General features: G+C 37.4%; 3 protein-coding genes across 4 annotated transcripts in view; 1 reads left to right on the top strand and 2 right to left on the bottom strand.

Annotated features, from left to right (window-relative positions):
- LOC116012624 (protein DA1-related 2-like) overlaps positions 1–2,880 on the bottom strand; it is a 5,033-nt gene extending 2,153 nt beyond the window's left edge. Inside the window, exons 1-11 of one of the 2 annotated variants that reach the window (XM_031252219.1) lie at positions 2,398–2,880; positions 2,111–2,268; positions 1,718–1,811; positions 1,507–1,636; positions 1,309–1,429; positions 1,120–1,203; positions 911–1,030; positions 610–822; positions 462–524; positions 246–361; positions 95–153 (exon numbers count right to left, since the gene is read on the bottom strand). In XM_031252219.1, the coding sequence (XP_031108079.1) occupies positions 95–153; positions 246–361; positions 462–524; positions 610–822; positions 911–1,030; positions 1,120–1,203; positions 1,309–1,429; positions 1,507–1,636; positions 1,718–1,811; positions 2,111–2,268; positions 2,398–2,446 (1,207 nt within the window). In that variant the 5' untranslated portion in view covers positions 2,447–2,880. The remainder of the gene's footprint in view (positions 1–94; positions 154–245; positions 362–461; positions 525–609; positions 823–910; positions 1,031–1,119; positions 1,204–1,308; positions 1,430–1,506; positions 1,637–1,717; positions 1,812–2,110; positions 2,269–2,397) is intronic. The other variant, XM_031252220.1, reaches the window with a different exon arrangement.
- A 3,904-nt stretch (positions 2,881–6,784) lies between these two features.
- Positions 6,785–12,079, top strand: LOC116012623 (protein NEDD1). Its single transcript, XM_031252218.1, has 10 exons — positions 6,785–7,155; positions 7,236–7,348; positions 7,910–8,170; positions 8,292–8,396; positions 8,720–8,785; positions 8,905–9,126; positions 9,442–9,993; positions 10,589–11,185; positions 11,422–11,601; positions 11,678–12,079. Exons 1-10 carry the CDS (start codon positions 6,999–7,001, stop codon positions 11,783–11,785), a joined length of 2,361 nt encoding a protein of 786 aa, XP_031108078.1. The 5' UTR covers positions 6,785–6,998; the 3' UTR covers positions 11,786–12,079.
- Positions 12,080–12,292: 213 nt separating this feature from the next.
- The window catches only part of LOC116013883 (protein NRT1/ PTR FAMILY 5.6-like), a 5,058-nt gene continuing 2,009 nt past the window's right edge, over positions 12,293–15,341 (bottom strand). Inside the window, exons 2-4 of the mRNA XM_031253844.1 lie at positions 14,227–14,444; positions 13,605–14,140; positions 12,293–13,267 (exon numbers count right to left, since the gene is read on the bottom strand). Of these exons, the coding sequence (XP_031109704.1) occupies positions 12,400–13,267; positions 13,605–14,140; positions 14,227–14,444 (1,622 nt within the window). The 3' untranslated portion in view covers positions 12,293–12,399. The remainder of the gene's footprint in view (positions 13,268–13,604; positions 14,141–14,226; positions 14,445–15,341) is intronic.

The following is a 15,341-nucleotide window of genomic DNA, read 5'->3' on the forward strand; positions in this document are numbered from 1 at the left end:
CTCAAAAAAAAAAAAAAAAAAAAGAACATTGTGATTTCTAGCATTTTCAAGTCTTAACATGGCGATTTGCGTTGAGTTACACGTTTATGTTTACCTTTCAGACGTAACCAGGCATGCATTAATTCGTGTGCAAGAATGGCGCCAGTCAGTAATCTGCATCGCGAAGGACATGAGCAAGAGGACATACGACCATTTGGGATTTATAGTATAAATAAATGCATAAAGTTAGGGCCGGGGAGTATTACCTTGGGAGACCGTATAAGACTAAGATTGCTGTAACTTCACATCTTCGAGGTAGTCTCTGAGGCTGTGTACGCATTCCTACAAATCCACGGCCACCCATTCTTGGTCTTCTCTGTATCTGCAGATTGCCCAAAGAAATGATATTAACAACCAAAAATCGCCAAAAAGTTTACTAAGCTAGTCAATAGAGGAAAAAATAAGTGATTTTGAAGGCATACACTGCTAACTGTCTGCTCCTCAGACAGGCATAGGCCTCTGGTTTCAGGCATGTGGTGGAACCCCTATAAAATTTTCAATTCAAGACTCAGAAAACGTTTCGAGACACAAAGAGGGAGAAGAGCAAAGAAAGGTAGAGAACGTTCATACATGTTTCTCCCCTTCAATAGCTTCATTGAGGGCTTGTCTTTCGACGAGGAGCATAGGAACCTGCTGATCTATTCTCATGTTCATGCCCTCATAAAAGTCTCTGATGGAATGGTAAAGCGGTTGGCAGTCCCCCGTGTCCATGATAGCAGATTCCATGCACTCCAAGCATAAGCTCCGACCATCTCCAAGCGATACGTATCTCGCATCCCATGACTTCAGCAATAGGGTAAAAAACAGCATAAACAACAATTACATCACAAACAATGCATTGTTTCACAGATTTTTGGGCTAGACTTTTTACCTCCAATCGTTCACAACTGCAGCAGCGTGCAGTGTTATCATGCTCATGTGAAGGACAATATTTCTGAGACCAAAAGGGGTGGCATCTATACTCGATCAAGCCAGATCCATTTGCTGGGATCTGAGAAATATCGATGTGGATAATAAAGACAAGAACGGGAGCATTGTTTCTGGTAAAAACAATAAAATGCAGAAGCTCCATATTCTTACAAATTGATGGCAGACTTCACATCTAGGATGAGTCAGTTCTTTGAAGCACGACTTATGGTATGACTTATTCCCTGACAGAGAAAACTTGAATCAACAAAGAAAACTAATAAGAGCTAGGCATGTGAAAGGACTCATAAATATCGAGTTCTAATAAAATTTCCAAAAGCAAATCATATTAGTAGCGCATACCTCATGTTCTGTGATAGGGTAACTACACGCATGACAACGAAAGCATTCTGGATGGAAGAAAGTCCCCATGCATCCCAAATAGTTGCCAAAGCCAATTTCCTGGTGGCAACCACCACATACCCTGACATTACAAAAAGAATCATCGCTAAAACGGAGAAAAACCAGTCTAGATTATACATTGTTCGAAGTAAAAACTACCTATAGCCTCTTGGAGAATAATCCCTCGGGGCATATTGAGGAGGATACGAGGGGAATGTTGATGAGTTAAGCCCATTGCCGCGAAGTGACCTTGTTACATCGTCATCATTGTCTGCCCTCCATCTGTAGCCTAAAAACGGAGGAAAATCAGAGCTCCTCTACACAAAACAAATAGGGCATAACAATAGACCAAAACCGGCACGCAAACAACCATTGTTACCACTAGGCCTCTTCAAACCTTCAGCCAGAGAGCGCGCAATTGCACGTTCCAATTCCTCCCTTTCCTTAGCTCTAGAGCGTTCATCCTAGAATGCAACATGCAAAACAATAACAAGGTTAACAACATTAAAACTCAGGACTATTGCAAATTCTTACTTTTACACAGACCCTAGCCCAAAAAGACAAAAGCATGTCAAGAAAAACAAACAAAAAGGATAAGCTAATGGATATCTATTCACTTATTTATCTCAGCAAGCATACATGACTTTCCAACACAAGAAAAGTAGCAGTTTCACTCATGACATTAACAATTTAGCATTGCACAGTGCTTAAATAGTTAAATCCCACAGTCAATGAAACACAAGGATAACAACACAGAAATTACCACGGGTCTAATTGGAGTACGCCAAACCATGTTTTCCTCTCCTAGAAACTGAGGCTGCTGTCCACTAGCTACACCCTTACTCGAACTCCCTTTGAAAAGCTTACTCAACCATTTCATAAACCTGGATTTCCGTTCTGTGCGGGGAGAAACAGAGTGCCCTGCTTAAACCCCACAATCATATTAGAAACAAAAACCATTCTTTACCAATAAAAGCTGAGCCTTAAGCAAAATACTCAAAAGGGTTGGTACAAAACTGCATAAAGATGCAAGCTTTAAGTCAAACGTACCATAAATGCAAGGCTGGGAGAGATGGCTGAGACTGGTTGAAGAAGACATGGGGGAAAGGGGGGTGGAGCTCTATGTATAGTGGGAGGTTTTCCAGTTTTACGAGAAGCCGAAAAGGGCAGGTATGGAACGAAAAGGACTCTGGGAGAGGGAATCGGAAGAGTGGGGAGAAAAAGAACGGAAGAAAGGGGAGGAGAGAAGAACAATGGCATCGTTGATAAAGGTAAGTTTTGTGAGAAAGAGAGAATCTGTGAGGGTGGGAGAGATTCTTGGCTTGGCGGAAAGAAGTGCAGAGAAATGGAAATGGGGAATCTGCTGAGGCGGATTGGGGATGGAAAAAGGGGAAATTTGGGGGAAAAAAAGATGAGAGACTGCAAATCGAATATTTGGACGGCTGAGAATTGGAGATCGAGATGGGAAATTTTGAGTTTGCAGTACAGAAACATTCAAGAATCGAGAATTTCTTCTTGGTGCTTGCTCGTTCTTGAATGTTTTTTCAAGGGAAAGTTGCCGGGTAAAAGTTGGCTGGGTTTTACAACTTGCCCCTTCACTTTCTTGCACTTAATTATTTTACCAACACCACATCTAGGTGAGCCTTTTGGCCATGTATGTTGAGCCCCACTGGGGTTCAATTTTTCCAAGTGACAATTCTTTTGGACCAATTTTTGTGTCTATCGAAACGAACGAACATGGATTAATCGGGTGGATCTGATCTATTAAACAGACAGAGAAGGACCTGAAACGCCTCGTGAATTTATACTCAAAAAAATCTTAAACAATATAATCGTTTCAATCAATCTAACCCATTAACCCGATTATATCGCTGCCAAATATCACGAGTCCGAATCATATTGTAACAAAGTAATGTGAAATGAAATAACCAAAACCGTTCGCCAACATCTTATATTCTCAAGCAATTTCTTTTGTCCCTTAGCTTCTTCAATTCCCATTGATTTGATGATGTGATCCATTACTGCATGGGACCGTAGGAACTGACAACCTCACTTTAATTTCATCGTATGATACCAAATTAAAGCTCCTCAACAATCCAACAACGTAACCACCCATTACAACGCAACTATGGAATCTCAATTGCTGCAAACTTTTAATTTCTTATGACTCACAACTCTCGTACATCAAAATTATGAAAGGTTAATTGAAAAAGAATCACAAAGCAAAGCAATAAACGGTCAGAAATATTTTAGTTTTTAGTGGGCATTTCCCATAATTTTGATAGCTTAATTAATTGACTTTGCCTCTTAGCTTTACTTGACTTTGCCACCACCTTTGCTGAGGTATCTTCGGCCACTGTATATGTGTGCTTGCAAAAGTGAAGAAGTTGAGCTATCAGAATCTGTACCCTAGCTAGCTCTCTTTTCTTTTGTGTTGTCATTTGCTCATTCCTAAACCTAACGAAATACGCGTCAACTTATATATCAGACAATCTACCACTCGAATTTAAATATGTATTAACAGATGTTTCTTATACATCATTGAAATTGATAAACCGTCCTATTCAAATATTCTGTATTCCTAAAAAACACATGTGGCAAAAATTCTATTGGCAAACAAGGAATGCAGAAAGGGAAAAGGTATGTCGTATGATCTAAGCAAAGGTTGGGGAACTGTATTCATATAAATATTGTTTTTTTTTTAAATTATCAGATAAATATAACAATTTATGATAATTGGTAAGCAATCGAACTACTGATAATTCAAGTGTTGGTGTGAGTTGTGAGCTACTCCGTATAAGTTATTTTTATTTGAGTAAAAGTCAGACTCTATAAGCATAACTCGATGTGAATTTGAATTAGTTTTACAGTAGTGAGATACTTGGTGTTTTATAAAAAAAGAAAAATGTTTTACTAAAAAAATAATTAAAGTTTAATTGGGTGGTGGACAGGAAAAAGGTAAAACTTGTTGCAAATTGGTAGGCTTTGGGAAAGTGGATTCGGATATTATAACTTTTTGATTGTTTAACATTTGAAATGTTGGATGAGATCAACCACTAGATCATCATCTGTCAGTGACAATTGCCATCTAAAGTAAAGAAAGTTAAATCTACGTACAAATATGCTTCATTTTGTTTATGTATTTTGTGAATCTTTTATTGCGTCATCTTTATGACATTGTGCCATCATTTGATTATTGTAATATATACATATATATACCCATAATCAGGTACAAAGTGACTTTAATGTGCGAACTTGCAAACTTCTAAAGGATTGCACCGCAAGATTTTCCAAGCATGCTTGAGAGCCATAGCGGTGCAATCATGTAGTAATTGCATGGCAATCTTTTAGAAGTTCGCAGGTTCACATGTTAAGGCGAATTCTCACTTGATTATAATTATATATGATCTATAAGGCCTTCCTCAATAGTGTGAGGCTTTTTAGGAAATTTTGCATGTGTGATTAAAAAAAATGGAAGTCGAGGAAAAAAAAAAAGAAAAGAAAAAATATTTATATATAACTACTAAGGGTAAAATATTTGTTTGCATGACAAAAAATAATACTAGCTAGCTCATAGAAATTCTCTATGTACATGTGATGAGAAGATACGTATAGAATAAGCCATCACCCAAACATTAGTAACAACAAATATAATACCATGTAGAAAATTGTTTGTCTTCATTCTCCATAAACTTTACATGTAGTGATGAGTCACTTGATTCCTCCAATATTCTTTCTTCTTCATGAAAGGGGATAATATAGGCCATTAGAACCAGGGCATGCACCACATTCAGAGCATGGTGATAAAAATAGTTAACTCGGATATATACCGTTCAATTAATCAATTAATCTAAACTTACTTAATAAACTTTACGGTACTAGCAGTCATATAATACATGGTTCAAATCTTACTAATCCAAAATATGGAGGTATGAATTTAGATTTGTTGTGAACACTAATATACAAGTATAGTATTTGGGGACATGTAGACTGATTGAGACACATTTTACTACTAATGAGGGATCATCAAATTAATTTGGACTTCAAACTATTAAAAGATAGTAATTTGTTACCTTATTAATTAAGTTTTTTTTTTTATTACAATATAACATATTTATAGTATATACTCAACAACATGATATCTTATTAATTAAGTTAATTACAAAATAAATCTTCTTATTTCTATTTTTTTCCCCCTTGTATTGAAGGAAAGTGAAACAAAAAGTTAAATAAATCTAGACCAAGCCATGCCAGCAGAGTTTAGTTTGATTGTGGAATCTAATGAGAGAATGCTGAAAAAATGGAGATCATAAGAAAGATGTTTGTTATTAGAGCAATCCCAATATAATTTGTTGGGAATTTTTAGAATTCATATTATGGCTTTTACGAAAATGTCACCAATTTTTTTTTTAAATAAGTATTTTTGATCCGTTAGATTTGAACACGTGAACGGATGACATGTATTATGATTTTTCTCCTGGACAAGTAGTTCTAATTTGAATGCGATCCTATATGTATATTACTTCTATTGCATATAAAATTAAATTTAAAGAAACAATAAACTACTTAAACTTAACATTGTGATCATAATTAATAATCATACTCTTTAATGATAGCATTGCATTTTATGGACAATCAAACTTGCTTTTTTTTAGTAACCACATCATATCATTGTTTTCACTTTTTGAGAGCTGTAGTTATTATTGTTCTCCAATCACTTACCTTTGAAATTAAATTAAATTAACATAAGAACATTCATATAATTAAATTCAATTTTTATATTTAAATTCTATATTGATTGTAATTTCTTATATTGTTGTTTATTTTTTATTTTTGTAATGGTTATATCAATTAATTATTTTACATCAATATGCATCACACTTTACTATTTAAAAATAAGTAAAAAATAAATTCAATAAAATTTCGAAATTTTTGTTGGGTACTATGATCTCTCATTACTAGAACACTCGTTATTTTTGACCATTGAAAACTGATTGAGAAACTAGAATATTCGGAAAAAATTGCCTTTCATACAAGCACACACGAAAAGTCACAAAATAAATTAGTAAATTATTTATTTATTTATTTTCTGAGTGATTAAAAACATGATATCATCACTTATAAATGTGCGGTAAGTAAAATTTTCTATTATATAATATCAGATATATCACATTGGGACAATTTTGTGTGATGACTAATGAGCCGACTAAGAGAGCATATTTGCAATAAATAATTAAATTTTGTGACATATACAAAAATCATGTTTTAACTATTCTCACACCAATTTCGAATCAAAATAATGAATTATTGAATGAGGGATGGGAGGGGTGAGCTATTTTGAATTCCCGGTCCCTGTCACTGTCCGGTAGCCGGTAGGGTTTCAAAATCAAACACACCTTAATTCTTCAAAAAAAATTTAAATTCAAAAATAAAAAATGAAAACCTACAAAATCAAATGATCAAATCGAGTACATCGCAAAAGGCTGCTCTTTTCGCTCTACAGCTCCAAAAATTCTCAGTTTTTTTGCTTTTGATTTTGTTGTTTCTGTTTTCACTCGATTACTCCACTGCAAATTCAAATCCGCCGGAGCTATAATTTCACTCATAATTGTATTATACGTACACTCTAAACCCGCATCGCAGGGCGGCAGATGAATTCCACGGATTCGATAAAGCCATTGTTGGCCGCCGCCGCCGGCGACACCGTGAAGCTCTTCGACCTCTCGTTGGAGCCTCGCGACACTTGCATTCTCACCTACACGCCGTCTCCGGGCTCGCAAGTTAACTCCGTCAAGTGGAGCCACACCAGTCGGTACCTTTACCCATTTTGCGATTCGTTTTCTCGAATTTTGTTTATGTGAATTGGGTCTTAATTCGGGTCGTTCTAGATTTGGTGGTGGCTAGTGCCGGAGACGACAAGAAGATTTCCTTGTGGAGAAAGAATGGGCAGACGCTGGGGACTATTCCGGCAGCAGGCAGCGATAGTGGTGATAGTATCGAGGTAATTTTCGTGGCTTGGTTTTTGTTTTTACCTTTCCGTTTTTGGATCATTGGCAACCATGTGAATATGCATTGTGCAAATGTGTTTAGCCATCATATATTTGCTAATTTTGTGTCAATAACTGTAAGAATTCCCCTGTGGCACTGTGATAAGGATGCACTTTTGCGGTCATTTCTCAATATCTAGTGGTATTTGAACAAAATATACTTCTGAAGCAAAGAAATGTGTATTACAATGGCTGAAGTATGAACTGTAGATTTGGTGTACTATGATGAGTTGTATATAAAAGTTCGAGTTGTAATAAGTAGTTTCCATTCAGCATGCTTGGGAATTGCAACACTGGACGTCTTAGTTTGAGTAGCAGGGGCCAGGGGATGATAAGTTGATAACCCATTTTGGCAGCTTAGATAGTTCATCATACAAAGCAGCTATTGATGCACAAACTTTTGTGCTAATAAAAATTTTCCTATGTTACAATCCATTTCGTAGAATTCTGTTGGTAATATGTGCAAGAGCATATTTCATTTAGTTGGTTGGAACATTATATGCATATTGCTGCAGGAATCCATTTCTACCATCAACTTTAACAACAAAGGATCAAGATATCTTTGTTCTGGAGGAAGTGGTCAAGTTGTTAGAATATGGGATTTGCAGCGGAAACGATGCATTAAATGGTTGAAAGGTCATAGTGATACAATAACTGGTGCAATGTACAATTGCAAAGATGAGCACCTAGCTTCTATCAGCTTTAATGGGGATCTTATACTTCACAACCTTGCTTCTGGTGCTAGAGCTGCTGAACTCAAGGATCCTAATGAGCAGGTGCTGATTACCAACTATCAATTTCAGTGCAACCCCACTAATAGCTCATAATGCTTTTGGTGATATAATCTCTTTTTATTTTCTGATGTGTTAGATCTTCTTTTGATTATTCCAAGGCCAGGTTCTGAGAGTGCTCGATTATTCTAGGATTAGCAGACACTTGTTGGTTACAGCTGGTGACGATGGATCTATCCACCTTTGGGATACAACCGGTCGAAGCCCAAAGGTTTGTAGTTTTGACATTTTGATGTTTGTCCTTGAAAAACTTTGATTCATCACATTGTTTTAGGTTTTTTTTTTCCTCAACAGACCCTTAATCAGCCAAATGCTTAATTGCATATAACTTAAAATTAAGGGGTTTATCATATCTTTTTATAGAAACTCACACAATTTGCAGGGTTGCCAGAAAATTAGAAATTTCAACTTTTAGAATTTTGTATTCTTTTGATCCGTTTTAACAAACTTGTAATAAAGCTTTGAGTGCATTTGTCTTAGCCCATGTATTGGTTACATCCTTCCATATAATGAATTATTTTTTGTGCTTCACAGGTTTCTTGGTTAAAGCAGCATTCTGCCCCAACTACTGGCATTAGTTTTTCACCATCCAATGACAAGGTTTCTTCTCTAATTTCAGTTACAGATTTCACAAAGCTATTTTCTTAAGGCATAAAGCAAGAAAATCATTACTGAGCTAACATTGGTATTTCTCTTTTTGTAATTCAACACCTTGGCAGATTATTGCTAGCGTTGGTTTGGATAAGAAGCTGTACACTTTTGACTCAGGATCTAGACGGCCAGCATTTTGCATTCCTTATGAAGCACCATTTTCTTCACTTGCATTTACAGATGATGGATTAACACTGGCAGCTGGGACGAGTAGTGGGCGGGTTGTATTTTATGATATTCGTGGGAAACCACAACCTTTGACTGTTCAACGTGCTTTTGGAAATTCTGAGGTGATATTTCTTTGTTCCTTTCATTTGGAGTTGATCTTTTATGTACTAAATTTGATAAATTGATATTTTGTTTCTGTAACCCCCAGACAAAAAGCAGTTTATTTTAGTTTTATACTGCTAAAATTGGAAAAGTTTCCAGATGCTTTAAGTGATAACAGGAAAGCATTCCTGTTTACTGCATGGAATCATCTACTTTTTGTTTAACCTAGTGAAATATGAAAGGCTGACCTTTTTTAGAGCTAAAAACATTCTCACTGCTTTGTATGGAGTAGTACTTTTTTTCTTATGGGAAGTTGCTATTTTTCTCTTAATCAGGCTGTCACCAGTCTATGCTGGCAAAGATCAAAGCCTATCATTGTAAATGAAAACAACTGCACCGCAGAGACAGCTCTTTTGGGCACCGCTGTGGAGGATTCAATTTTAATGCCTGATCCGCTTCCTGCTGTGACATCATCAAGCCTTTCAACGTCCACGACAGTATCAGGTTCACGAAATACTGGTCGTACAGGTCCTTCTGTGGACTCATTATCTTTTTTATCAGGGGGTAGTGGATCCACATCAGGAACACGATTTACATCAGAGGAAACACCAATTAGAAATGAATTGTGGAAAGGTGGAGCTTTGGGAAGATTAAATGCACCTCGTTATAACTTCAAGGATGATATGGAAGTGTTTTCCCCACTTGTTGATGTTCAACCGATTACACCCTCACTTGATAAGTTGTGGGATGATCATGACGCTTCAAAGAAGGACCATGAGAAGAAATCATCGTTTTTATTACCTTCTAGAAGGTTCCCTCTTCTAGATGAAGGTGCTAGTGAAAACCTGTCAGTATTTGATTGGAAATCTAGTACAGTATCCAAGCAGGTTTGTGCATTGCCTTCCATGATGTACTTTCGCATTTATTTTCCTTAGAATGAAATGATTCTTTATGAGAGAATATTTGGAATAGATTTATAGTTGTGCACAGGTACCTTTGTGAAGTAAATTTGACTAGTGCCTTTTTCTTTAACTGCAAAGATTTTAACATCTTGAGTTCTTTATGCTTTGTATAGGACCTTGTCTGAAGTAGGAACACCCTGGGTATGGAAATGAAATAGTTGTTTAGGTACTGTTGTAGTGTTGTTTGCATACGCTTTAGGTAATGTGTCACAAACTGTTTCAGTTGAGATAACTGGTGGGAATAGATGATGGTGAAGCGGATCTTGATGATGTCTAACCCAATTGCCTTGTCAAGGATTTGCACTTCCACTTAGATGCAAGATGTATCTTTTACTATCCTAGATACCTAGTGCCATGAATAATACTGGCACTTATGTACAGATCATAGGTTCTTTTCAGCTGATATCATAAAATTAGAAAAATAAAAAAATAAAAAAATAGCCCTTTGCTTACCACAAAAGATGAAATTTAATTTTTTTAAAGCCCTACAAGTATTCTGAAATGTATGCTATTCTTGCAGGATGACATCCGCTCTTCTCTTTCACAAATGGCTTCTACTCCTAGTGCATCTTCCCGCAGTGATGACTCTTCATCCATAACTCCTCCAGAAGCTTGGGGTGGTGAGAGATTTTCTGATAGGTTAGCTCACCTCCGTCAATCCCGGTTTGCAATGTCTACTTCCAGTAGCCTTGCATCAGGAACAATGTTCTCTGGATTGCAAGATACTTTTCCAGCAAGTCACAGCATGAGCTCTCTAACCAGTTCCAGCCTGAGCTTGGAAAATTTGCGTGTCAGAGAAACTTCAAACGAAGAAACTTCATTGGGATCCTCAGATCATGTTCCCTTAAGTTCCACATCTCTTTCCCTTGGCACAAAAGGCTTAACTGGACAGGGTAGTCTGGACTCTCTTGGTACTGCATTAGCCCTCCCTCGAAAATTTTCCAGTTATGCTGAGAGAATAAGCACTACATCATCCTTCAGTGATGGAACTTTGTCAGTTGGTTCACCCAAAACTAAGAAAACTGGGGCTGAAACTAGGGAAGAGCTTTTAAATAGCTTGTTGTCAAGGTCTGATACTGCATCACCCAAAGCAACTGGTGCTTTCCAGTCAATGAATGTAAGCAACAATCCATAGGCTGTTCTCTTCTATCTTTTAACTTTACCGGTCTGTTTTTTGTTTGTGATGATTAGTCCTAGAATTATTCACTTTGTTTTCCTAATGAGAGTTTTGGTGGTGGCTGAAGTGGTCAATAGTGTTGTATAATGGTTTACAGAAATAGTATGAATTGCTAGAAATCCTTGACATGATATTCCACTGTACCAATCTGAACTTGATCTGTAATTTTGTGACAGGGAGATGTCAAGCAACCTATGAAAAACAGTTCTCAGCCTGACTCACAGCAGGGAAGTTCATTTACACTTCAATTGTATCAACGTACTCTTGAAGAAACACTTGCATCATTTCAGAAATCCATTCATGAAGATATGAGGAATCTTCACATTGAAATTTTAAGACAATTTCATATGCAGGAGGTATAATGCTATCTAAATTAATATATTTATTCTTATTATTTGAAGTGCAGTCCTTGAGATTTTAAAATGTCTGCAGGTGGAAACGTCTAGCGTCATGAAGTCGATCCTGGAAAATCAGGCCGAGCTTATGAGAGAAATTCAATTACTTAGGAAAGAAACACAACAACTCCGCCAATTATTATGAGGAGTAGAAATATTGTTCAGAGATGTATTTTCCTTTAGTATCACTTAGCCATTTGTGATGGTGTTGTTGTAGGGTGTTTGATTGGATACACAAATTTTAGCTATTGAAGTCTTATTGTTGTTTGTTTATCCTTTTGGATAAAAGAGAGAAGACAGAGGAAAGGGATTTGATATTTTAACATTGTGATCTCCAGCATGATTGTGTACAGAGTTGTCTTGTGTCAAACCTTGTTTGATGGTTATGGACAGGCAATCCACTTCATAGTTTTTGCAATGATTACTGAACTTTTCTCCATCTACTTGTAGCAGATTACCAATTTTGTTCTTTAGATTTTATATTTACTATGCTTTCTGAATACCTGTTTTGGATTATTACGCATGAATTACATGACCAGGTTAGTGGACGACGCTTGTTTTGCATGAGCAGGTTCAACAAGCACGGCCAGGTTTGTGGACGACGCTTGTTTTGGGTTATTACGCATGATTTACAGGTTAGTGAATGATGCTCTTTGAAGGATAAAAGGGACGGTTATAATTCTTTTCAGTTTGATTAATTATCTAGGAAACTAAGCTTGCAGTTATTACAGCCTTTTTGACCTAACACAAACACAACTCTCATGCTTCTGAATCTGTCATTTCAGGGTCATGATGATCTCCTTCCTCCACAGCTCCCTGCAGGACATTCTTGTATGTGTATCTCTTTGCCAGAAGCACATATATGCAGAGATCCAGTGCAGCCATGGCTGTGATCAACCAGTAGAATTTGTCCGTGCGGCTGTGGTTCAAATCTACGCCAAACCAGCTACCCCCATTCTTTGTAGTTATGCGATCAACAATGGTTATTAGGAAGCTACTCAGGAAGCTTCCGACTCCAAGCACACTAAGGTAAAACGCCAATCCTAAACTCCTCATTGAATCAGGAACTTGGTGGTAGAAGAACTCTTGCAGGCCGACGAGGCTGAATCCGTCGCCTACAGCAAGAATCATGTACTGAGGTGTTAGCCAGAAGACACTCATGGAAGTAGGTTGATGAAAATTTTCTCTCTCTGCAATACTTAGCCTCTTCCTTTCTACCATTGCTGCAACAGCGATGCCTAGAATGTTGAGAGCCAGGCCGATGCCAATCCTCTGGAGAATGCTGATGCCTCTTTCATTCCCTGTCTGTTTTCTTAGTACAGGTACTAGGATTTTCTCATATGCAATGACAGATAACAACAGCCCGATGGCTGAGAGTGCGAAAACGCTTGCTGGAGGGATTTCGAAATGGCCTATGCGCCTGTACATTGTAGCGCTTTGCTTGACAAAGAAAGTCGAGCCAAAAGACATGCACACTCCCAACATTAAGGAAGCCAGCCAGATAGGAACCATGTTGAGGACAAGTTTGGCTTCCTCCACCTGAGTAACTGTTGCCAGTCTCCATGGACCCTCCAGTTTACCAGCTTGAACATCATGGTCTTCAATGATTGCAGCTTTGTCAAGAAATCTGCACATTACCAGTCATCATCATCAGAAATCAGTCATCACCAAGTTGTTTTAATGCTGCTGTCAAGAATTTTTTAAGTTTTGTTTTTGGGTGACCGGGGAAACCTGCAGCCAGTACCCGAGGGTGTGCATTTAGTAAACCCCGCTTTGTGACCCTAGTCGACAAAAGATCACAAGGAGGTAAACCAACCTGGTTTGTGATAGCTGATTGGTTCAAACTAAGAAGGCCAATAGGCTGCTCTCGCTGGGAATCGAACTTGTAACCTTGTGGTTACTAGATCAACAACCTAACCAACTTGGTTGAGGTTGCCCTCATTTTTGAAGTTTTCTGTTATTACCTGAGGTTGTTTGTGTGACAGAGAAGCCTGGATTTTGATTTCGGAACTTCATACAACAGCTCGGGTTTTGAAGGATGATCCAAATTCCTCTTTGCAATGGCTGCAACAAGAACCTGAAACAATGGTGTTAAGGGACTGCCCACTGAAACTCTGTACCTGAAAAATGGCCTTCCAAAGTACAAAACTAGGGTTGAAACCCCCATAATTGCAGTGAGAATGACAGCAGCAACTCCCCAGGCAACATAATCTTCTACATAAGCAATCAGAGTGACACCAAACAGCAGCCCACAGCAGAGTGAAACATTCCACCAGTTGAAGAAAGACATCTTCTGCTTCCTCTCCTCCGGGTGATCATCATCAAACTGATCAGCTCCAAAGCTTTCCAGGCATGGCTTGAACCCCCCGGTCGCTAGAGAAATGAGATAAATCGCGAGGTTGAATGTGACCTCATGAACCCTTCTTGGGGCTTGACATTTTGGCACACCACATGCTTTGAGGCTCGGGATGAACTGAGACATTGTCAGAAGACTCAACCCCTGAAACATCCGTTAAAAAGGTTAGACTAACAGTGAGATTGCACATATTTTATACATTATATGCCCTACAGGGACAACGCGGGTACCATAAGGTATAGGATGGAAGAAAACATGATCATGAAGAAGCGGCCGGTGTAGGAATCTGCAAGGAATCCTCCCACCATAGGCATAATTGCAGTGACTCCTGACCAGTAGTTTGCATTCTTAGCAGCTGTTTTGAGGTTCTGGTGCATAACTTTGGTCAGGTATGTGATCAGATTTGATGCAATCCCAAAGAAGCTAAGTCTTTCAGCAAACTCAATTGCTGAATCCATGCAAAGAACATCAAAGGAAACAAATTCATTACATTATCCAAGAAAATTTAAAAACAGTTAACAGAGTTTAAGGAAGGAAATCATCCCCTACTATCCGAGGTATGCATTGAGTAAACTTAACCTAGTTAGCAAAGGATCATAAAGAGGTAAACCAACCTAGGTTATTAGTAGCTGACCTGCTCAAACTAAGAGACCAATAAGCTATTCGTAAAAATGTTGAACTTGTAATCTTATACGTAGTAATTATTAAGTAACTGTTGTGTTATAATGTTTGTGTAGGTCTAATGGTTCAAATATTGTTTGTGTGACGTTTAATGGTTTAGACAAAAATGTTGCAACAAATTAGTTGATGCGTAATAGTCTTTAAATCACATAGAAGAGATAAATCGTATTAAGAAGACATCATGCGACAAATTTGACAAAAAAAAGTGTTAGGTAAATATTAAATTTATAATCTTTAAGTAAGAGAATAATGTTACATCTACTACTCCATGTATCTTGGGTAGTGGGCGCAAACATAATATAGCTGACATAACCAAAACTTGAATGCAACGAGGTTGGGATGGTTGATTGTTGAATGGTTAATTTTGTGGGAAAATGTGCCACTCATACATATAATGCTGGGATAGTGAGGAAGTGATGAAATATCAGAATACAATAAATGTCTGAAGAAACAGATACATCTACCAATAATAAATGACAATACCACCGTACTAAATATTTAAAGTTTTGAAAAGTTTTGAATTTTATTGGAAAGTCATACTTGCCATTTAAAAAAAAATCTTTTTTATTTTTTTATGTTTTGGTTTTAAGACTAGTATACTGTAATTACTGTTGTTGCTGTCTCTTTTCTTTTTTCTTTTTTTTTGGGGGGGGGGGGGGGAAGA

Source organism: Ipomoea triloba, chromosome 3 (assembly GCF_003576645.1).
Source record: "Ipomoea triloba cultivar NCNSP0323 chromosome 3, ASM357664v1".
In the NCBI taxonomy this organism is placed as follows: Eukaryota; Viridiplantae; Streptophyta; class Magnoliopsida; order Solanales; family Convolvulaceae; genus Ipomoea; species Ipomoea triloba.